The sequence below is a fragment of the Heptranchias perlo genome, chromosome 32 (assembly GCF_035084215.1).
Source record: "Heptranchias perlo isolate sHepPer1 chromosome 32, sHepPer1.hap1, whole genome shotgun sequence".
Classification (NCBI taxonomy): domain Eukaryota; kingdom Metazoa; phylum Chordata; class Chondrichthyes; order Hexanchiformes; family Hexanchidae; genus Heptranchias; species Heptranchias perlo.
In genome coordinates, this window is record NC_090356.1 from 18,957,367 (window position 1) to 18,981,197 (window position 23,831).

Here is a 23,831-nt window from a genome sequence, read left to right on the forward strand (position 1 = left end):
TGAAAAGTTACTCCTTAAAAATATTAACTAGAGGAAACCTTCCCATTTTGTTTACAGTGTTGCTATATGTCGTGACTGGAGAAATCCTCTCTGCCAGCAGCACCAGCAATCTGCACAACTTCCCAACATAGTTGGCCATTTTCAGAGGAATTCAGCTGTGAATCATATCCACAAGGAAAAGTCAGGAGAGGAGCTGAGCTGCCCAGTAATTGTAATAAAAAGTAACAAGGGCTCAGGGTTTCCTAAACCTGGAACTCTGGAAAGGTGTGATCATTTAATCACTTACCGAGAGGGCCAGGCTCTGTGGGTTCTGTTTCAAAATTTGTGTCTATTAAAAAAGAGAGAATATCAATTAGTAACATGCAAGTGACCACCAACAAAGCATTTAAACATTCCTGTGCACTATAGGTTCTACAAAGTGATTGTTAAAAGGGGGGCATTTTGATGAGAATATCCTAACTTGCACCAAGTCCCGTTCGCTCATTACCCCTGTGCTCGCTGACGTACGTTGGCTCCCGGTCCACCAATGCCTCGAGTTTAAAATCCTCATCCCTGTATTCAAATCCCTCCATGGCCTCACCCCTCAGTATCTCTGTAATCACCTCCAGCCCTACAACACTCTGAGAACTCTGTGTTCCTGCAATTCTGACCTCACGTGCATCCCCGACTTCCTTTGCCCCACCATTGGCGGCCGTAGGCCCTAAGTTGCCTAGGCCCTAAGCTCTGGAATTCCCTCCCTAAACCTCTCCGCTTCTCCACCTCTCTCTCCTCCTTTAAGACGATCCTTAAAACCTACCTCTTTGACCAAGCTTTTGGTCCTAATGTCTCCTTCTTTGGCTTGGTGTTAATTTCTGTTTAATAACGCTCCTGTGAAGTGCATTGGGATGTTTTACTATATTAAAGGCACTATATAAATGCACATTGTTGTTGTTGTTGTTGTTGATGATGAATATAATCTTTATAAACCTAAATATTACGGTATTTGTGATTTTTGTTTAACTTGTCAAACGTTCTCCAAACAATTTTCTTGTGTCCTGTCCTGAATGTATTGACCGATTGCCTCCAGTGCCTCACCCAAATGGCCATTTTTTATGTGTGAACCTAAGCAGTGAGCAGTGACAGGCTTTGCAAGCCCAATCCTGACCTTGACCAACATCAACACACACGTACTTTCCAGCAGGCAAAGTGATCAGGATGTTATTTTTCCCCAGCCCTAACCCAGGGGTGCTGAGGCTAACTGTAATGCTGTCTTGGCTGAATTCAGCCAACTCAGCACAGAATGAGGATCAAACTTGAGATCTTCCTAGTCCGTACGGCTCAGTTACTCACTGAACAGACTGACAGACATTGTGGGGAGGGGGGGAGCCAATTATTTGCTTTATAGCATCTGTATCAGATAGGATATAGTGTAACTATAGCTACCATGTTGTCACTGTATAACCTGTTACATGTAACCTACATGTACAATATTAGACCCTTCAGTACCTAAATCAGTCAGGATCTCTGAGGTCTGGACTGGTGGATAGATTACTTGTGGAAGAAATCCAGGACCTATAAGAGAATGACAGCCAGTCAGTTGAAAAGAACAGGGGGTTCCTTAGACCATGAGCCTAGGCCTTCAACACCAGTGGATCAAGTGATTCCTGGACCTCAGACCGGCACCCCAAACCACATAACAATATTTGTGTATCGCAACCTGTGTGTCTGGCAACTGAGTTGCTAAGAAGTTTTTTGGTGAGGGTGTTGTTACTGGGATTCATAAGAATGTAGAATCAGAACAGAACATTCATCTCATCAAACCCATTCCATCCGCAGCCTATATACAATCCACCATATCACCAACTCCACCCCATTAATTTCATCTTCCACGGCCATCTATAATTTACCTCACCATGAACTCTAACCCATCCATTTAATCTCCTTCCACAGGCTAGGTACAATCTACACTCTACATCACAACAATGACTACGCTTCAAAAAGTACTCCATTGGTTGTAAAGCACTTTGGGTTGTGAAAGGCGCTGTATAAGTGGAAGTCTTTCTTTCTTTATCATGGACTGTACCCCTTTCAATTAATCTCCTGTATAAATATTCCTTGATCCCCAAAAGATAAATCAAGCAAAGCTCCAGAATATTTATCTACTGTCACGTTTCCATTATTTAACCCTGGCTGTGGCAGTCGTCCAGATGACATCACCGCCTCACAGAACAGAAAACATCAGGTTCTGTGGGCTGCTTAGTCATCTCACATATTAGCATGCTTGCCTCTGAGGCAGAAGGTTGTGGGTTCAAGTCCCAATCCAGATGAGTACATAATTTAGGCTGATACTCAAGCGCAGTACTGCATGAATACTGCATTGTTGGAAGTGTTGTCCTTCTGATGAGATAATTAAATCGAGGCCCTGTGTGTAAAGCAATTGAGATGTTTCAACAAAATGATACAGTGGTGTATAAATGCAAATCTTACTCAGATGTCTCAGAAGCCTCCAGTCTAGTTTCCAGATATTTATACAGTTCCTTTTTGAGGGAACTAATTGTCTTGGCCTCAGTTGCTTTTGCTGAGTGTCTCATTCCGGTTCTACTGTGCCTTTGCACAGGATTAGGATCTAGGCTGAGCCAATCTATTTTTTTCCTGTATTTTTGACCGCATGGAGGCATTTGGAACGAGGGAAACTGTACCAATTGTGAGTCAGTGCCTGCATTACAACAGTGATTATACTTCAAAAAAGTACTTAATTAGCTGTAAAGCACTTTGGGACATCCTGAAATTGTGAAAGGCGTTTTATCAATGTAAGTCTTTCTTTCTTTTTCTTTCTTTCAGGAGAGGAGGAGGAGAAAAACATAACCCTTGAACCCATCAGGAGTCCGTTCCACTGGCACGCATTGGGCAGGCTAGTGTTTAGACGGCATTCATAGTGGGCGAAGTTGCTAATGCTGTTTTTCCATGACACTGACGGCTGTGTATAAACCCCATGCTCCTTTGCATGATACTCCCCTGGGCAACACTTGACAATAGTGTAAACAACTGGAATGCTGTCCAGCTGCAGTTCGGACCATGCCACAACTATTAGCAAAAAAGAACAAACCGAGAAACAGCTGGACCTAATTGCACCACACTGTAATATCTGCTGGCACATATCCAGCTTCCTGAGACTGTTCCTCTCGTTCCCTGAATTCACTCCTTTCTCCTTCTTGCACCCCCCCCCACCACCCCCAGACCGCTCCACTCTCCTTCCCTGAGGACCCTACCCCCTCAGGGGTTTCGCACTTGTCTCAGACATAACAATCCTGTCGCACTGCTTTCCTTACCATAGCAGCCCACGTTGCAATCCCCAATGCTCCCCTTCCTCAGTCCCATTTTCCCCTCTCCTGTGCCCCTTTCTTCTCCCCCAAAGTTTTACAATCAGAATGGAACAAAAATCTTTGAGAAGTTTTTTTATCATGTCCGCTGAAAATCAGCTCCAATGATTTGGTGCTGTGTCAACAGGTATGAAAAGTATACCTTGTTTGTGAAAATTCTACTTAATTTCCTTGCCTTATGTTATCTGATGTGCAGCCAGTGTGCACCGGGGAATGGAATGTACCATTTTCACTAGAGTACAGGGAGGTGAAAAAGTTCTAGTTAACTCCTCAACTCACAAGTGAAAATATATGAATTTGAATTCCATGTCACGATTAATAATTGTTGTCGCAGTGGGTAAATTTGTGTAGCAAGACTTCAGGCATTCCAAAAGTTGGCTTTTAATTTAAGTTAGTGTAGCCCTCTACGGGTCTGGCAGCCATGTTGTCTTCACACCTGAATAAGGAAAAGATTTTGCGGGGAGCTCTGGGAAATGTCATTCCTTCCTTTAGTTTAATATTTTGCATTGAGGTGAATGTGCAGAGCTCGGGGTGAGCTGCCTGTACAGTTGAGACCATCAGGGAGTCCGTGAGTTGATTTGATGGAGCGAGCGGGTGAGTCTGTGACCAGGAACCGGAGGAGGTCAATGGGTGGGAGAGGGTCGGGGGGGGGAGGGTCGGGAAATTAAAAATCGGGTAACACAACCCCAATCCGTCGTGTACGGGCCTGCCGCCATTTTAATGGCAGCGGGTTACGTGCCAGGTCTCGAGAGGTGGGACAGTTCATTATAATATTTAAATTGGACTCCCACGGTGCAGTGGGGAGTCTGATTTAAATTTAACGCTGTCCGGCCGGGTTTTCCAGTGCTCGGGAAACCCGGCAGCTAAATGGTGGCGGGAACAGCTGTATCAAGCAGGTAAGTGCTTTTTATATCACTGCTTGTGAGCCAGGAGGAGCAGAAATGCAGCCCCTTTGAAGCAATCCTTCTGCCGCGATCGGCCGCCCCACCCCCTCCAAACCCGCGATCCCAAGGTTTATGCCCCGCGATCTTCGCCGACCCCTCTTTTTCCTCCGCGATCTTTGCCGGTTGCCAGGGACCGTTCCCAACGGACCTCAGCTACGGCCTTCTACCGCAGGCTTTCCCGTCCGACAGCCGGCTAGCCTAGTCGGCTGCCAGGTGAGAAACGGAATAAAAAAATGATTCTGAGCTCCTACTGTTAAACTCAGCTGGACCTCCGTGTGCCCAGGATTCCCGAGTTTCCCCCACCCTGCAAACACACTCCCCCGCTCCCTCCCTGCCTCCCCATAAATATCAGGGCCAAAATAATGAATTCATTGAGAATTATTTTTATATCAAAAAAACTAGGGCTGTCAATCAATCACAGTTAACTTCTGCAATTAACGCCTTCATTATTTTGGCAATTATTTTTCTTAATTGCGTCTTAATGGCAGAGGTTACGCAGAGTGGGGGAGCAGGGCGAGGGTGGGAATGAACATAAGAAATAGGAGCAGGAGTAGGCCATTCGGCACCTGGAGCCTGCTCCGCCATTCAATAAAATCATGGCTGATCCTTGGCCTTAACTCCATTTTCTCGCCCGATCCCCATAGCCATGGATTCCCCTAGAGTCCAAAAATCTATCTATCTCAGCCTTGAATATTCTCAATGACTCAGCATCCACAGCCCTCTGGGGTAGAGAATTCCAAAGATTCACAACCTCTGAGTGAAGAAATTCCTCCTCGCCTCAGTCCTAAATGGCCGACCCTTTATTCTGAGACTATGCCTCCTTGTTCCAGACTCTCCAGCCAGGGGAGACAGCTTCTCAGCATGTACCCTGTCAAGTCCTCCAAGTATTTTATACGTTTCAATGAGATTCCCCTCTCATTCTTCTAAACTCCAGAGAATATAGGACTATCTCACTCAATCTCTCCTCATAGGACAATCCTCTCATCCCAGGAATCAATCTAGTGAACCTTTGTTGCACTGCCTCCAAGGCAAGTATATCCTTCCATAGGTAAGGAGACCAAAACTGTACACAGTACTCCAGGTGTGGTCTCACCAAAGCCCTGTACAATCGAGACAAAATGTCCTTACTCTTGTACTCCAACCCCCTTGTAATGAAGGCCAACATACCATTTGCCTTCTTAATTGCATACTGTACCTGCAAGGAATGGAATATGGGGACGGAAAGCCTGAGGGAGCAGAGCAAAGGCAGGAACGGCAAAGCCTGAGCCATTTGGAAGCAGAGTTTGGGGTCAAGCAGGAGGCCTGATTACCTTTCCTAAAAGCTGGGAATAACTTGAAAAGTAACTTTCCATTACTTTTCCGAAAAGTAACTTTCCATTACTTTTCCTTTTGTTTTCAGGAAAGAGATTTTTGAGTACCTCTGACTGTCTCTGTGTTATCCTGTTAATTCTACCATTGTATACCCACCAATCCTCCTTGTACTAATTCATCCATTCTATAATTAACCTTTATCCCGGCAGATAAATCACCCCCTGCTAACAGTAAAGACAAGGCTGACACATTGGCACACAGGCCAAACCAGACACCAATATAACCAACATGGCAGCCAGAAATGATAATAATAAAGCTGGCACATAGATACTTATCAATGCCACTGACGACGGCAACAAATATGTGATTAAAACCTAGATTAACTGAGATTAAAATTTTTAATTGTGAGATTGATGGCGAGTAATTTTTTTAAAATTTGCTTGACAAAATCCCTGTTCTGTACTGAGTTAGCTGACCTCAGATTTTCATTACTACCCAGCGGCCTGTGCTGGAGCTGTGTGCAAGTGGGTATCAGGTAAGCACACTCGGCCCTCTATGGATGAATAGCTTGTCAGAACTTATTGTCCAGGCTTGCACTTCAGCGAGGTACAGAGGACAATTAGTGCCTATGGGACCCATACCCCAGCAAGAGTCAGCACGTTCAGGAGAGGACGGGAGCAAAAGATTCAAGGTGAAAAGTGTTTTGACACTAAGGTGATGAATTTACCACAACATCCACCTTCAGTGGAGGAAAGAGTTTAGAAACAAATTCTAAAAATGAATCATTAATTGTATACACTACATTTATGGCATCGAGGCTACTCCTGACTATTATACTGAGTTCTGAGTGTAGGGGTTACATGTGGAATACTTTACGCACTTGTAGTATTCTAAGTTCATTGCCTTATTGCAGGAGGGACTGACTGAAGTGGAACAAGTACAATATCAACACTTACCAGTATATTCGAAATCAGTGTTATAATCATCTGTACCTGGGGAAGGAGAAAAGGAACAGTCGTCATTGATGAGTCATCGAGTGACCTCGATTGTTTAAAACACTGGCACAATGATGTGAAAAAAGCACTTTGCCCTGTTGGTTTGTTTATCCTGCATCATCAGTGCTAGTGATTTCCATGGGGGTCCCCGATCTCCTGACGTAACTTTGTCGCAAACCCTAGAGAAACAGTGTAAACGGCCATTTACACCAGGATTTCTGCCAAAATTACAGTGGGGGATCGGAAACCGCCGTGGAAATTCTACACAACCTTTCACCCCTTCTTTATCTCCTTAATTCCAAGGGGGTGATGCTCACCCATTCTTAGCTTCTACCCTCCTTTCCTGCAGATCCACCAAAGCAATGGGGGGGGGTGGTGGGGGAGGTGGAAGATAATGACAGTTGTAACGATGAGGTTGAGAAGGAGGAACAGAGATTTTAGTACCTCCTGGTCAACTACCATGATGACGAGGAGGATGATGATGAAGAGAGAGATGATGATAGACTGAAGGCCGCCCATGAGCTCCTGCTCAGAATTTCTACCCCTTGTTGCTCTGCCTCAACCCTCTCCAACTCACCGTCCTGCATCGCTTGCTTCTTCCCATCCAAGCATCAGCACAAGTATTTCTTCCTGGGGGTAATTAAACAGTGTTGGTGATGATGTACTGGGTGATTCACAGACCGCGGGGGAGCCAATGGACTGGGAAGTGGTGCGGCTGTGAAATCTTTCCAACGCAGGCCAAGGAGAAGTCATGGGACCCAAAAATCCTGCCCGAAAAGAAGGATGTGTGTGCAGGCTCTGAGAATGTGTAGCAATTGACCGGTGTGATTCTCGAGTCTACAGCTTTCCTGTGCAGCAACATCAGGGAAGATTTTTCTTCACTGGAGTGAATGGAGTGCGTGGCACCTTCATTGGAATCTGCAGCAGGCCCCCACCTAAGAAGTTGCCAGGGGACCAGTCAGTGAATCTACCGGCTCTGAAGCACAGACTGCAGCCATAGGGGAGAGAATTGACAGCACTCTCCATAGCAGCTTCCAGATCTTGGTGGCCACAATGCATGCTGCTCTCCCTCAGGATTTTTGACAGCTGCCAGTCATCCCACCGATCAGTGAGGCCACAGATCTTGGGCCCAGTGGAATGGCAACAGCTGGAGTCCACCCGCCTGATGCTGCCATCCATCAGGACAGTGGCATATGGCTGATCCTCCTCCTTTCCATGCTAAGGCCATATAAGATATGCCCAAAGGGAATGCCATTCCTGCTTCTGCAAAGCCCTCACTGCGGACAGGGGGTGGTGCTGGTGGTCTGACCCCGTCAGAGGCAAGTTCATGCGTTTGTAGGCAGAATGGGGAAAGAAACTGTTTCCCTACTGCAGAAATCGCTATTCAAACTCTCCAGACTCTTCAGGCTCAAACTCCTCGCTTCTGCCTATATCCGCTGATCCTGGCATTTCAATCTAAGTTATCCAGAGTGTAAAACCAGTAAACTCAGAGCTGCTGCCCCACTGGCCCTCATTTTGGCATACGTCAATAAGGTCAGTTGGGATTTGGTGAGCAGATGACGGGAAGGTTCAAAAAGCCTTAGGGAACTTGGGGAAGTATTTTAATGGCGGAAACAGCATCCATCTGATGATCCTGCTTGAAAAAATTTCAGCATCGCTAATATGCTGAAAACGGCAAAGAAAATCATGCCCTAACATTCAGACCTGTTGAATATATAGAGGTTAAATCCAGACCTCACCCGTGCCAGTATTTAGAAATATCTGTCCCTGGGACAGTCATGGAAATATCTATTCCAGGCTTTTTTTTGGCCAATTCTGGGGACATCTGTACCAAATCTGACTTGGGCTGTTACTAATGCCACCCTTCATCCTTTGATGTGATAGTAAGTAGTGCTGTCCGATGAGATGCTCCGTCACTGTAGCTACAGATGTGGTGAGGGACTGGAGCCAAGATACTGAATAAGACACTAAGCCATATTCTAGAGACAATGGCCGGGAATTTCCTCTGACGCTGGAAGTGGGTCGGAAACCCTGTTTATGCGTGAAAATGCTAGGGTACTTGCATCCAAACAGTACAATGCTCACATTCAGTCAGGATTTAGAATCTGTAGATTCAAGTGAGCAGATCCTTACCTATCTGGGTGTCGTACTGTCCGTACTGTGGCTGGAGAGGGTACAGGTGAGTGTCTGGCAGCTCATCATATTGACCCTGAAGCATCACTGCAAAGATAAAAAGGTGGTGAGACACAGATCAGAGGAATTATATATTCAGTTTGCATTATGTTCTGGACAAGACACAAGAAAAAGCTTACATTCTGCTAGCTGGCCATTCTTTCACCTCTTGCCTTCTATTGAAATCAACAGAAATAAAAATCGGGAGAGATGTAAAACGACCTGCTGATTCGCTATCACCTGTTTTACACTATCACACAAAGTCAAAATCTACCCCATACTTTGCAATCTTTCTTTATCTCTCCATTTTATCAATACTGTTTATGATCGGTTTTCTCTCTTGCTCTTCCGAAACTATAACACCCCACCCTACACCCTCTTCCTCCTCCCTGCCTTCTCAATGTGTTGAAATCAGGACTTGTCTTACTCCAACTTATTTTTTCCCAGCACCTCAGAGCTGTGGGACTCTTCGGGCAAGATTTTAGCCTTGAGAAACGGCTGGGTTGGGGGCCGGAGGACAGTAACAGTTGCAAAAATCTATAACTCGCCTCCAACCCGCCCATTTCCGGTTTTCACGGGGGCGGGACGGGGAGGGGGTGGGACCAACCTGCTGTTAGGAGGCGGGTTGGTCAGTGAAAGCTTTTAATGAGGCTGTGGGCCTCCATTTTTAAAGCTTTTTTGATTTTAGCCCCTGGGGGCCGGGATTCCTTAGTAGCACATTTTGTGGGCCTGGAAGGGCAGGAGTGCTTCCCCCAGGCCCAACAAGCCTACCTGCAGCGAACACCCCCACAGTCTCCGACTCCCCCCCCCCAATGATCGCCGACCCCCACCCCGATCTCCGGTCCCCCCCTACGATTTCCGACCCCCCCCATGATTTCCACCCCTCCATGATCTCCACCCATCCCCACGATCTCCACCCTCCCGACCCCAACTCCCCGATGACTGACAGCTCCCGATGACTGATAGCCCCCCGACAACTACCCCCCTGATGACGGACCCTCTCCGATCACAGACCCCCCCTGATGACTGACACCCCTCCCCCTCCGATGACTGATCACCCACCCAATGACTGATCATTCTCCGATGACTGACAGCCGCCCGATGACCCCCAACCCCCCCGATGACTGCCCCCCAATGACCCCTGAGACCCCCGACCCCCCCCCCCATGACCCCCCTCACCCCAATCTAACACATACCTGATCATGTCTGCTTCCTGGCTCTTCTCCCGTCCGACTGAGGGCCAGCCTATCAATCAGGCCGGCCTGTCGGGCGGGAAACCGGCAAAAAAGAAAAAATGACTCGAACTTCCGGGTTTCCTGACAGGAATTCCACCCCTCCCATCCCCGGGCTAAAATCATGCCCTTGCCTCCCTATGCTTTCCTTCCTCCTAAAATTTACAGGTTTTTTTTAAACTCACACAGTGTCAACTAGCCACTACTTGATTTCATCATCTCTCCCACTCTTCAACCTTGGTGGTACCTGCAGTCTAGACCTTGGCCCTTCACCCTTTCTTGCTTCAGGTCTACACCCCCACCTCAGTGGGAGAGAAGGTCCCCCGGGTGCTGGATTGGATCCATACTGCATGTTTGTACTCCCTTTGGTTAATGACAGATTGGAGAGGCAGCACGATGTGTGGTAGTGAGGCTGATTTTCATGGTGTCTGTCAGTGATGGAGCCACAGTTGTGTCAGAGGTCCCATCTATTTGAGGCTCACTGTAAGATAAATGACTCCACCGAAACTCCCGAGACCTTTTCTGGGATGTTCTAAAACCAACCAACATGGGGCTACTCCTTCTCCGATTTAACCCCCTACCCCATTTTGGGGAAGCTCCTGCCCATGACAGTTTGATTAAGTATTGCAGGTCCAACCCTGTGTCTCACATCCTTTGGTAAAAGATCTGCTGCCTGGGGGGGGAGGCGGGGAAGGTGATTGGGGTGGTCAGGGCTTTTTCATATAGTTGTGTAGCTCCAGACCACAGAACAATAAACAACAGAAACCATTTTGATTGTTTCCAGCCAACTAATGGGATAGAGTTGAAATTTAATTAGATAGAGCTGTAATACAATGATATGGGATACACCAGTAACTTTGACTGCTGTATGGCTTTTTTTTAAACAGTTTTCTCCCGGCTGTCCTGAGGGTGTTGACTTCTTCCTGGGATTCAGTTCCATGCAACAGCCAGCAGCTCTCTGGCTGTCCCCCAAGTGAGCCCAGACCATGAATGTCAACAGGCTATTCAACTATGGGGACATTACAGTTGAGCCTCTTCACTCAGAGGGCTGTGAATCTTTGGAATTCTCTACCCCAGGGAGCTGTGGATGCTGAGTCCTTGAATATATTCAAGGCTGAGATAGATAGATTTCTGGACTCTAGGGGAATCAAGGGATATGGGCATTGGGCAGGAATGCGGAGTCAAAGATCAGCCATGATCTGATTGAATGGCGGAGCAAGCTCGACGGGCCATGTGGCCTGCTCCTGCTCCTGTTTCCCATGTTCTTATGTTCCTGTCGTTGCCCCAGATCCACCCACAGACACTTTGCAGCTTGGGTCACTGGATCATGATCAAGATTGGGAACCTTGGCTGATTATTCATTCTCTACCCAAGGACTCCCTAAGGACAATTGTAGTGCCCCTACTGCAGGCCCAATCTAGGATCAGCTAAACCAGCATAGTGAGTAGAAGATGAGGGGAGGGGATGGCGAAACAAGAAAAACTGTGTTCAGCAGAAGTCCCAGTTATTGATGTGAAGTATTTTTGATCCCGTTTCCTCACTACCGCTGCATGTTTTCGTACTCACCAGGTAGACAGAGAAGGACGAGGCAGGCAGCTCTCGCAGCCATGTCTGCAGTCAAGATGTTCTTGTGGAGTAGTTAGAATTCCCGGCGCACTGTCTGGGAGAACAAATAGAGTGGCGTTAGCAGGAAATATCTGAGAGTTCCACTGACAGATCAGACAGAGCGGCTCCCAGTGAGGCTCCCACTGTTAATGACTTAAACACAGCAAGAGAAACCAGAGAACGATCTGCTAAACTCACCGTCAGGTACGCTGCAGACAGAACAACCTTAAAGGAGACAATTCACAGCTCAAGTACCTCTGCTCCTCCCTCTCCAGGTCAGGGGATACAATTCCCATTTGTGCCACACAGAGTATGTAACAATGCCCTGAGTTTGCTATATTCTGAAACAGCATCAGGAAGCACAGACAGAAGCTGCAATTGTTTCCTAAACACAAATTAACTCATTTTTCCCCTTAATTTTTCACTTTCACTGTTTGGGTTGGGCGGTGGGGGTGGGGGGGGGGGCGCGGAGGATGAATTCAGTTAGAGAACATAAATGATTCCATTGAATATTGAAGGGGACAGCGTTGTGAGGGTATTGTTGTGTATGGTGCTCTGTTGGTCATTGCAAGGGATCAGGAGCCTCTCACTGCAATTGGCCTGTGACCCATATAACTTGGTCATGCTGAAAGAAATGTTCAGTATAAGCAATGATTAGTGGCAAGTTTCAAGTCAGTCTGTAACTCAATATATTTAAACAAGTATCAATAATACATACAAACACACATTAAAAAAAACATGCAGATACAATACACTACATATATAACCACACACAAACACACATGTATACACAGACATATACAGGCACATAGACACAAACACATATATACTTAAATGCACAAATAGGTATATGCAGAAACACACATATAAAAACAAAGGCATGCATGTAAACACACAACATATATATTAGATACACACATGTACACGCATGCACATATAGACACACAAGAACATATATTTACGTACATGCACATACTGGCGTATTTAGATACATGCACACAAACACATACACACATGCATATATGCACATGCATAATGTACATGTAGTGCACACTGTATAATATAGATGATTCCTTGAAAGTGCAAGTACAAGTAGATAAACCCATAAAAAAGGTCAGTAGCATTTTGGGTTTTATAATTAGGGGCATCGAATACGATGGCAAAAAGATAATGATACGTTTGTACAATTGAATGGTTAGGCTACAATTAGAGTACTGTATGAAGTTTTGGGTACCCCTCAATAGAATGGACATCAAAGCAAATCGTGTAGATTCACCAGGATGATACCAGGGCCAAGAAACTGCAGTTAACTGGAGATACTTGAGATATTGGTACTATTTCTAGTGAAGCAAAGAAGACTAAGAGGAGATACTGTACAGGTTTTTAAAATTCAGAGGGATGAATAGGAAAGGGTTGTTCTCTCTGGTTGGGGAGTCATTGACGAGGGATCACCAATTTAAAATTATCACTAAGAGAGAGAGGTTAGGAGGAATTTCTTGAGGCAGAGTTATTGGAACAAGGAATGTTTTGCCACATGAAGTAGTTGAGGCTGATATTACATCTTTTAAAGTAAAAGGAAATAAATATTGGAAATACAGGGCTATGGGAAGAAAGCAGGACAGTGGAATTGGTTTTGGATTGCTCTAGCAAGATTCACCAAATGGCCCCCATCTGTGCTGCAAATATCTATGGTTCTATGGTATGTATATACAAACTCAAATTCTATACACAAGTACGTACAAACATACATATAATATATACATTTCCCCCCCCCCATCCTGCAGGTGCTAACTCTGGCTGTAATCTGGTTTTACAGGCACAGGTAGCCCTTTGGCTCCTCGCCCAACTGGCCTTCCTTCATGTGTCACCATAGACAGTGAGTGTCTGCAGGTTACTTCCCATGGGGTACGTCACAGCTCAGCCCAGTCCTGACCTGATGTCCACCCACTTTGCAGCACAGTCACTGAGTAGCGATGAGATGCAGGACCCCAGCTGATTTTTCCCACCCAGATGTGGGGGGGGGGGGGGTTTCCAAGACTGATCGGAGTGCCCCCAACGCCACTCCAGCTGGGATCAACACAGAACAGGAATTGAATTTGGGACTTGCCTGGTCTGCGTGGCTCAGTACCCCACCAGGCACTTGCTTCACCAAAAAACAATCTGTCCGGTGGGTGTGGGCAGCCCTCCCTCATCATTTGGATTGTGGGAGCCCATAAAACCTTCCTGCCCTATAGGACTAATGACCCCATCGGCTGGAAAGAGTGTCCACATTGTGGCCTGAGATTAATCAGCCTGCAAATCCTTCCAATACTTCACATTATTCTTCAAGGGAAGAGTGTGAAGATTTTAAACATCTAGCACAGGAGCCATTTTTGCACAATCTCAATTTGAATTAAGAAACTTCAAATTAAGAGGCGCAGACTGTATGGCAGCCTGTGCCCACATCTCTCTCTTTTGCTCTGCTCCCCTTCCTCTTTCTCCACCCCCCTCAAAGGTTAGGGGTTCAAGCCCCAATACAGGTCTATAGTGCATAATCTAGGCTGACATCCAGTGCAGTACTGAGGGAGTTCTGCATTGGTGGAGGTGCTGTCTTTCAGATGAGAAGTTAAGCCGAGGCCCCGTCTGCCTGTTCAGGTGGACGTAAAAGATCTCTTGGCATTATTTGAAGAAGAGCAGCTGAGTTCTCCTGCTGTCCTGGCCAATACTTAGCCCTCAGCCAACATTACAAAACAGATTAACCGGTCAATTATCTCATTGCTGTTTGTGGGACCTTGCTGAGAAGCAATTTGGAACGTACAGGATGTGAAAGACACCGCAAGTTCTTTCTTTTCTTTTGCTCCCTCCCTTTCCCCTCTCTCTCCTATTTACCTCCCCTTCTCCTATCTCACTCTCTCTCCCCATCTCTCACTCCATGTCCCTTTCCTTTCTCTCCTGCTCTGTTTCTCCATCTCTCGCTCCCATCATCCCCCTCCTTGTCCCTTCCTCAACCTCTCTCTATCTTCCCCTCCAACTTACTAATACATACACACACCCATTTACTGAGCGATGTTATTACCGAGGAGGAACAGACCCCTTTTTGTTTAACCAGCAGTGACCCCATTGGGCTGCTTTTGGGCTTGTTTTGATGCTCCACTCGCCCCTCCATGTTATGACCATGTGTGAACTGACAGCACCCTCCCTGCCTCATGTCTGTCCTATTTCCCAGAAACACAAAAAATTAGCAAGTTGCAGCTGCCATCCACACTGCAACAGAAGTCTTGGGGAGGGGCTTTTTAAAATATATTTTGCAATGTTTTAATTTTTTTCACATGTGTGTGTGTGTGTGTGTGTGCGCGCACACGCTTGTGTTGGGGTGTCTGATTCCTCCTGCTATGTTTGGGCCTATTCTCTTTGGTAGTCCTGGTGTTAGCGATTTTGCATCTGATCTCCAGCTGTTAAGTGAGGGGTGGGAATATCAGTGTTCTTGGCTGCTCACTGCAGCTCCCTCACCACCTCGCGTTCTCAGGATTGGTCGTCAGTTTTGCAAAAACACAAATGTTAGCTGAAACCCAGAATGACCTAAATACTCGGCTCCAGACATCCCCTCCCCCAATCGCACTGGTAAAGAGATGTGTCTGTCACACACTCAGACAGTCCCACAGGAGATGGCTCGCTGACTTCTTCGCAGACCGATCAGCATGCCGGGCAGTACGACGCAAAGCCCACAGACAGCACGGCCTCCCAGTCCTTCCTGTCCTCTATCACGGAAGTCTTAGAGGACAGCGAGCGGGACAGCATGGATCGGCCACTGACTTTGGACAAGCTGACAAAAGCCGTCCTTCGAGTAGAACTCCCGGAAGCGACGGCTTACTGGTTGAGCTGTACTCGGCTCTGTGGGACTGGATAGGCCCAGACCTGCTGGAAGTGCACGGGGTTATGCTTCTGGCAGGCAGCATGTCAGAGTCCATGAGGAAAGGCATCATCACCCTCATCTACAAGCAGAAGGTGGAGAGGGAAGAAATCAGAAATTGGCGACCCATTTCCTTGCTAAATGTCGACTGCAAGATTCTGTCTAAGGCCATCGCCAACAGGTTCAAGTCTGCCCTGGAGCGGGTTATCCACCCGGATCGGACCTGTGCTGTACCCGGCAGGAAAATCTCTGATAGCCTTGCGCCGCTCAGGGATACGATAGCCTACGTGCAGGACAGCGGGGTGAACACCTGCCTCATCAGCCTGGACCAGGAGATGGCCTTTGACAGAATATCCCAGACGTACATGATGGACATGCTTTCCAAAATGGGTTTCAGGGAGCGAATCCATGATTGGATCTGACTGCTCTATGCAGACATCAGTAGCGCAGTCCTAATCAATGGATGGGAATCAGAGAGCTTTCCGATCAGATCTGGAGTCAGGCAGGGCTGTCCTCTCTCCGCAGTCTTGCTCGTATGTTGTATTGAGCCGTTTGCCACGTCCATCAGGAAGGATGCAGGTATCAGGGGGTGACGATCCCAGGCAGCGGAGGCTCTCAGGTTAAGGCCTCCCTGTACATGGATGATGTCATCGTGTTCTGCTCTGATCAGCAGTTGGTCCACACAGTGATGGGCATCTGCGACCGTTTTGAGCTGGCCTCGGAGGCCAGAGTGAACCGAAGTAAAAGCGAGGCCATGTTCTTTGGCAGGTGAGAGGCCTGATCCTTTGTCCCCTTCACCGTCAGGTCCGACTACCTGAAGGTGCTGGGGGCCTGGTTCAGGGGGCCCCTGGCCTGCACAAAGAACTGGGAGGAGCAGATTGCCAAGGCCAAACAGAAGCTTGGTATGTGGGTGGGGCGATCTCTCTCCATAACCAGCAGGAACTGGTGATAAGGTGTGAGGTACTCGCGGTGTTGCTCTATGTGGCCCAGGGTCTGGCCCATTCCCCACAACTCCGCCTTCACAGTCACCCGAGCTATCTTCCATTTTGTCTGGAGGTCCAAGGTAGAACGTGTCCGCAGGACCACCATGTACAAACCCCCAGACAAAGGGGGAAAGAGCATCCCCAACGCCATTCTGATCCTGATGGCCACCTTTGCCTCAGGATATGTGTAGAGCCCCAGTACGCAAACACCAAGTGTCACTGCGTGCTGAGTTTCTACCTGTCCAACACACTGAGAAGGTCAGGCCTGGCCACGCTGGCCGAGCAGGCGCAGGACTTCCCGTCCAGCTTGACCTCCCCCAAACCTATCCAAGATGGAGAAGTTCCTGAGGAGGAACCCCTTCGACCACAAGGCCATCAGACAGTGGTCGACACGAAACGTTCTCAGAGTCCTGCAAAGAACGGAGAGGGTGGACTCGATCCACGGTTTCTTCCCCGACCAGACGGTCGATGCCATTTGGCAGAACGTCTCATCGCCGGAACTGACCAACAGGCACCAGGATGTAGACTGGATGGTGGTGAGAGAGGCCCTCCCAGTGCGGTCCTTCTAACACACACGGAACCTCGAGGCTGTGGAGGGGAGGAGACCGTCGTCCATCTCCTGATGGACTGCCCCTTCGCGCAGAGGGTGTGGAGAGAGATGCGTTGGTATCTGTCCCAGTTCATCCCCAACAGTTCGGTAACACAGGACGCTGTGCTCTACGGGCTGTTCCCCCGGGACGCACACTGAGACAGATATCAACGGCGGCTGGAAGACCAGCAACTCGGTGAAGGAGGCCCTTTGGTCCGCCGGAAACCTGCTGGTCTTCCAGCTGAACGAGCTGACCACGACCGAGTGTTGCCGACTGGCACACTCCAAGGTCCAGGAGTACGTGCTGAGGGCGCAGTGAGTCGAGGTGCGACCTACGCAAAGGCTCTATGATGAAAGGCCCCCGTGTAAGGCCACCCCACCTTGTATTGTACACCATGAGTCATAAGAAATACTGTGTTTGAATTGTAATATTGGGATCGTATTGTGTACAATCTGTAGAGTTTTGGTTTGAATTGTACTGGTTTGGACTTGTGATATTTACGTTGAACTGTGCGTATCTTTAAATTCTGTGAAATAAAGTATATTTTGAAATTTAAAAAAAGAGAGTCCATGACTAGTTTGGTGGGTGTGTGTGAATCCCACCACCACTGGAGACCCCGCAGTGTATGTGAGGGGAAAGCCTTCAGTGGATGGGGGATTGAATCTGCTCAGAGCTGGAGACCCCTCGGTATATGCCGAGACAGACTACCTCAAGATTCACCTTCCTGCACTTGTTTGAGATGGCCTGGCCCTGGTCAAACTACTGCTCTAGGAGTTAAATCAAACTTCAGAGAGAGCCATGGGGTAGAGTGGGGGGGGGTGGGTGGGGGCTGGAAATGGGTGAATATTTTCAAGGGACAGTAATATGGAGCTGTAATTCTTCAAATTCTATTCAGTTGCCAACCCTGTGGAGGAGCAGGAAACAGATCCTTGGAGTAACCCATATTCCTGAGCCCACCACACCATACAAGGTCAGTGTGCGGTCGCCTAATTTCAATAAATCGGGCAGGCACCAAATGCCAGAATGATCTTGAGCATCTGTTGGAAGAGGGGTACAAGATAGAATGTTTGACAGCTGTTGGGACACGGCGATGCTGTGTAACCAACTTAAAAATCAACGGTCTGCAGCTAATCAGCCCCTTTATGAGAGGGCTGAATTCAAAAATTTCATGGGAACAATTCTGGGGTCTTCCAGGCCATGACTCAAGCCTGGAGACTCCCGCGGACCCCACTTCCACCAACCCACGGACCTGGATCCCAGTAACTTTCTGCTGTCCAGTTTGATGGGCACTTAGGATGTGGAAACCACAGGAACTTTCAGCAGGCCTGCCTCCTATTATGGCCATTTATGGGGCAGACAGAGGGACAATAGAGGGAGAGAAACTCCTCAGGAAGAAATACATTAAAGAGTGCAGTGAAAGAGCAGGGAGCTGTGGCGTACTGCTGGCAATGGCACCGTTCCAATGGGCCAAAATGGCCTGCTTGCTGCTGTCTGCATCCCTGCCCCTAGAAGGAGATTCCAACAGGCATCCTTGGGGCAAATCCTCAGCATTTCCAGGCCTCGTCCAATATTCCGCCCCCACTGGTTCACTCCCGCTGCTTTTGTGTCAGGACTCTGCCCCTTCCTTACCCACTCAGAGCTCTGAACTTCCATCCGCCCAGTCCTTACAGTTTCCACTGGCACCCTGTGCTCCTATCAATCAACTTCAAGATCCTTGTCCTTGCCTTCAAATATCTCACCTACCCTTCCTCAGCAATCTCCTTCAGCCTATCCTCTTGCCCGTCCTCTTGTTGGTTGACACTGGGGTCTACACTTTCTGAGCTCTTCGCTCCATCATTGGCAGCTGATCTTCCAGCTACCATGTCCCTGTCCCCTCCCAAAATCCCTCCATCTTACCACCTCACTTCTGCTTTCAAAACCCCACTAAACACTTTTCTCTTCGACCTGTCCCCAAATCCATTCTACATGTTCTTTCCCGCTTGGCGTCCATTTTTCTTCTCTGTGTAAAGTGCGTGAGACATCTTTCCAACATAATGAGTGCGATTTGCATGCAACATGTTGTTGAATGGAATCTGAATGCAGACAGGCCTCAGATTTTTTCCTCCCTCTGAGGATCGGAGGTTTATATTTGCAGGGCTATGGGGAAAGGGCAGGGGAGTGGGATTAATTGGAGAACTCTTTCAAAGAGCCGGCACAGGCATGATGGGCAGAATGGCCTCCTTCTGTACTGTATCACTCTATGAATCTATGTTGCCAATTTATTTGGCTGTTTCTGAGATTTAGAATATTTCTGTGTTCCCATTCTTCTTCACATCTAACACAATACTAAACTCAGGAGAGTTTATGCTGTGGTTATTTATTGTGGTTGCTTTGGATTCTCACCGCTTTTGCTTATGCTTCTGCAGCAGGTTAACCCAGCTGTGGGGGAGGTTGTGTGTCTTGGCTGATTCTCCAATCATGTGCACATAGCCCCCACTTCCTTGCATTCGCAGTTTTTGGTGCACTGGATTCCTACTTTGGCTTTTCTAAATCACTGGTATGTCTGGTACCCAGGACATGTTTAGTGTCACTCACCTCGGCCAGGACTACAATTGGGGCCCTAGTGGGGTGGGGGGGGGAGGGGAGTGGGGCTGAAGAGATCAGACAGGGTTCTCGCTCCTGATCATTATTCAGTGACACCTACTGGAAAGTCCACGTATGTGGAAGTCGGGCGAAGGCAGAATACAGTGAGTCTCCTTAAAAATTCCAACCACATTCAGTGTCTCGTCTCACACGTGAAGAATAACCATTTAGGTGAGGGTGGAGGGCAGCCCATGGAACAGATCCCCAGCAAGGGGGGGGGATTTACAAACGACTGCAGCCAACAGTGAATCTGCGCTGGACCCCACAGTGAAGACAGCAAAGGGTCAGAAGGAGCCCGGGCAGAGCTTCCTGTGTTGTGCATGACCGGGGTATCAGAAGTGATGAACACACAGTGTGGGACTATACAGAGCGACCCTCCGCCATCTGCCTGCAAAAGAAACGTGGCAGCCCTGAGGCACAGCAGTAGGGTGCAACCTCGTGTAACGTGCCACCTTGTGTAACACGCCACCTTGTGTAATGCGCCACTTTGTATAACACACCATCTCCTGTAACGTGCCACCTCGTGTAATGCGCCACCTCGTGTAACGCGCCACCTCGTAACGTGCAGCACCACTTTGTGTAACACGCCACATCCTGTAACGCACCACCTTGTCTAACGTGCCATCTCATGTAACGCGCCATCTCATGTAACGCGCCATCTCGTGTAACGTGCAACACCACCTCATGTAATGCTTCACCTCACGTAACGCACAACCTCGGTTAATATGGCACCTCCTGTAACGCGCCACCTTCTGTAACACGCCACCTCGTGTAATACGTCACCTCATGTAACATGCAGCACCACCTCCTGTAACGTGCCACCTCGTGTAACGCGCCACCTCGTGTAATATGTCACCTCGCGTAACACATAGCGCCACCTCCTGTAACGTGCCACGTCGTGTAATACGTCACCTCGTGTAACATGCTGCTTGGTACAGTGAGCCTCTATCTGTCTTATTATAAATTATTATTTACCTCGTTTAGTGTGTGGTATCGATAGAATTTATCATTTGAGAGCCTTCCCCCATGGTTTAGGAGATAGGTACATATCTGAAGTGTTACCGAAGTGGGCAGATCACAAAGTTCCCTGGTTTGCTCCCTGTTCTGTGCTAACTGAGCTGACCACAACCAGGGTGGCATTTGTGATGTTACAATTGGCCTCAGTGCCCCTGGGTTAAGAAGGAGGAAAATCAGACAGGGTTCCTGCTCCTGATCACTGACCAGTGCTAGAAATTTCATCAGTGTGGACATTGGGCATGGACAGGACTGGGCTGGGCGAAGACAGCCATCATGGTCAAATATCCTGCAGACTGTCTAGGCTGACCAGAAAGTAGCACCTTGGTTGAGGTACCTAAGGGTAATTGGTGCCTGTGGAACTGGACTCCAGTGAAAGTCTGTACCTCCAGGGAGAGACAAAGATCCACTTTAACTCATTCACCTGTAAAGCTGCCAATTGGCACAATCCCCTAAAGGGCGTCTGGAACGCAATGTCATCACAGCCGATCCTCATGTTCGAATCCCTCCATGGCCTCGCCCCTCCCTATCTCTGTAACCTCCTCCAGCCCTACAACCCTCCGAGAATTCCGAGTTCCTCCAACTCTGGCCTCTTGTGGATCCCCCACTCCCTTCGCCCCACCATTGGCGTCCGTGCCTTCATCCATCTAGGCCTTAAGCTCTGGAATTCCCTTTGTAAACCTCTCGGCCTCTCCAGCTCTCCTCCTTTAAGACGCTCCTTAAAGCCTAGGTCTTTGGTCACCTGCCCTAACGTCTCCATCTTTGGCTCGGTGTCGATTTTTGTCTGATTCTGCTCCTGTGAAGCGCCTTGGGACATTTTACTACGTTAAAGGCTCTGTATAACTACAAGTTGTTGTTGACATTGTGATGGCAAAGTGCATTAGGAATGGTTTAGAAGCAGCGTCTCCTTTGGTAAAATGGAGTTTATCCTGTGGGAGATCACTGGATGAGATTCCAGCCCTCTCAAGGCTGCATGCCAGGTCCGTGTCATTTAGAAGCCTCACAGTTCAGCTTTCTCTGCGGGAGTCCCTGCTGTGTGCTGGCAGATCTGCAGTTACTAAAGCGCACATCTGGGTGTAATTACTGTGTATCCTCCATCCCCCCACCCCCCCCATACACAACCACACACACACACCTCCCCCACCTCCAGCTCCACATCCCCGGGATTCAGAGCCCAGGAGAACAAAGAGCTTTGGGTTCTGAGTTAGTTTGTTTTTCAGGCACAAGTCTTGAAATTAACTTTTTTGTTAAGAGTTTCACTCAACTATGAAACTACACATCAAGGATCAGCATCAGGTAATTTATCCTGAAGGAATCTCTGTGTGAATCAGGCTGAAATATTGTTGGATAGACAATTATTTAGAGCACAGATACTTCACATGCAGTTCTCACCTCACACGGTGTTTCCAGCCTTATCTCTAATTTGGACAAAAACCAACTCTAAACACACTTTCCGACAACCTGATTTTGCCCCCCCCTCTTTGTTTAAAGTTAATTTGTACAACTCCCAGAGAGTTTCTAATTATTTAACATAAACAGATATGAAACACAATTCTTCTTTCAGCTGAAGATTTTGAGGTTTTATCTAAAGTCAGAGTTTGATGTCACAGACTGCAGGAAAGTACAAAGAGAAGGTCAGAAGTTAGCGATCAGTCTGCGTTTGCGGGTCTGAAGTCAGGCAGGCAGGCGCTTTGCTCTCTTACACAATATCCAATATATATTGATCGTGTTCTTACCAGATCCTCTTGTGGAACTCTCCAACTGCTCTCCGAGTGAGTCTGACTGAAACACACTCCAGATGGCACACCAGCTCCTGCCCCTGAAGCCGGACTCCTCTGGGTCTTAAAGCCTGGTTATTAGCAGCGATTTTACTCCAGTAATGAGGGTAACTAACAAGCTGTCAGCAATTAAGTAAATATTTAATAACTTTTGCGGCTTACTAGGGTAAGTTTCACCAAGAATATTTCAGTCATTCATTCCACAAGGTCCCTTTCCCACCTCTGCCTTCTGACCTCTCTCTCCATCACAGTCTTCCTTCTATTTTATGGATACAACTACCGCTGAACTTTCCTCTCTTGTTCCTGACACCCACCCCACACACCCTTTCCCCCCTGGTCTCTTCACTTTTAATCCTTGACCATTTTCTCCCCTCCTTTCCTGAAGGTGTTGACTGAGTGTTGGGGCGCAGTTCTGTAGCTGCTGGTTATCATCTGGTACCTCACCTAACTGGCCATTATTAATGTGTGAGCCTAGATAGTCAATCTTGATAGGCTATTCAACCATGTAAGTCATCACAACTGAACCCAATCTTGCCCTCACCCAACTTTCACACTCATGCACTTTCCAGCGGGAGCCATTGGAGAGTGATCGGGAGTTTTTACCCTCCCCCCCCCAACACATGTGGGATCTTGCTGTGTGTAAATTGGCTGCTGCGTTTCCTACATTACAACAGTGACTACACTTCAAGAGCACTTCATTGGCCGTAAAGCCTAGAGGTTGTGAAAGGTCCTATATAAATGCAAGTTCTTTCTCTCTATGCTTCTTCATCTCTCTCTGATTGTCGGGCTGTCCATTTGTCGCTCTTTCTGTCTGACTGTTGCTGCTCATTCTACCAATTCTCTTCTCTGGATATTAAAGAAAGTTCCGAATGTACTCAGCGGGTCATCGTCATCTGAAAGAGAAAAGACCGGTTAATGTTTTAGCTGGGGTCATGGTATGTGTTTGAAAAAGTTCACTGTCTTATCTGTCTATCTCGTTCTTAATTGCCTCCTCAGGTTTTTTCCACTCCCGAAGGCACTAACTCCCTGCTGGGGATCGGGGCTCCGCGGGTCCCAGTTTCCCTCTGATTCCTCACCCAGCTGGCCATTTTTCATGTGCGGGCTTAGAGAGATGGCAGGCTATTTGACCTTGGGTGTATCATTGCAATCTTGTCCTTACTCGATATCCACATGTGCACTTTCCAGCAGGAATCACTGGACCACAATCAGGAATAGGAGGGCTACTGAGGCAAATTGCAACACCCACCACTGCTACCCTAGTTGAGATCAGCTAACACAGCACAGACCAGGAATGGAACTTGACACCACCTGGTGTGGATGGTTCAGTATAGGGGGAG

At 47.8% G+C, this 23,831-nt stretch overlaps 1 protein-coding gene across 2 annotated transcripts in view; it reads right to left on the minus strand.

Moving 5' to 3' along the window:
- Positions 1 to 22,517, minus strand: part of mfap2 (microfibril associated protein 2) — a 35,730-nt gene extending 13,213 nt beyond the window's left edge. The window contains exons 1-6 of one of the 2 annotated variants that reach the window (XM_067970545.1): positions 22,453 to 22,517; positions 11,580 to 11,673; positions 8,743 to 8,829; positions 6,571 to 6,606; positions 1,486 to 1,551; positions 287 to 328 (exon numbers count right to left, since the gene is read on the minus strand). In XM_067970545.1, coding sequence (XP_067826646.1) covers positions 287 to 328; positions 1,486 to 1,551; positions 6,571 to 6,606; positions 8,743 to 8,829; positions 11,580 to 11,622 — 274 coding nt within the window. In that variant the 5' untranslated portion in view covers positions 11,623 to 11,673; positions 22,453 to 22,517. The remainder of the gene's footprint in view (positions 1 to 286; positions 329 to 1,485; positions 1,552 to 6,570; positions 6,607 to 8,742; positions 8,830 to 11,579; positions 11,674 to 22,452) is intronic. The other variant, XM_067970546.1, reaches the window with a different exon arrangement.
- Between the last annotated feature and the right edge of the window lie 1,314 nt (positions 22,518 to 23,831).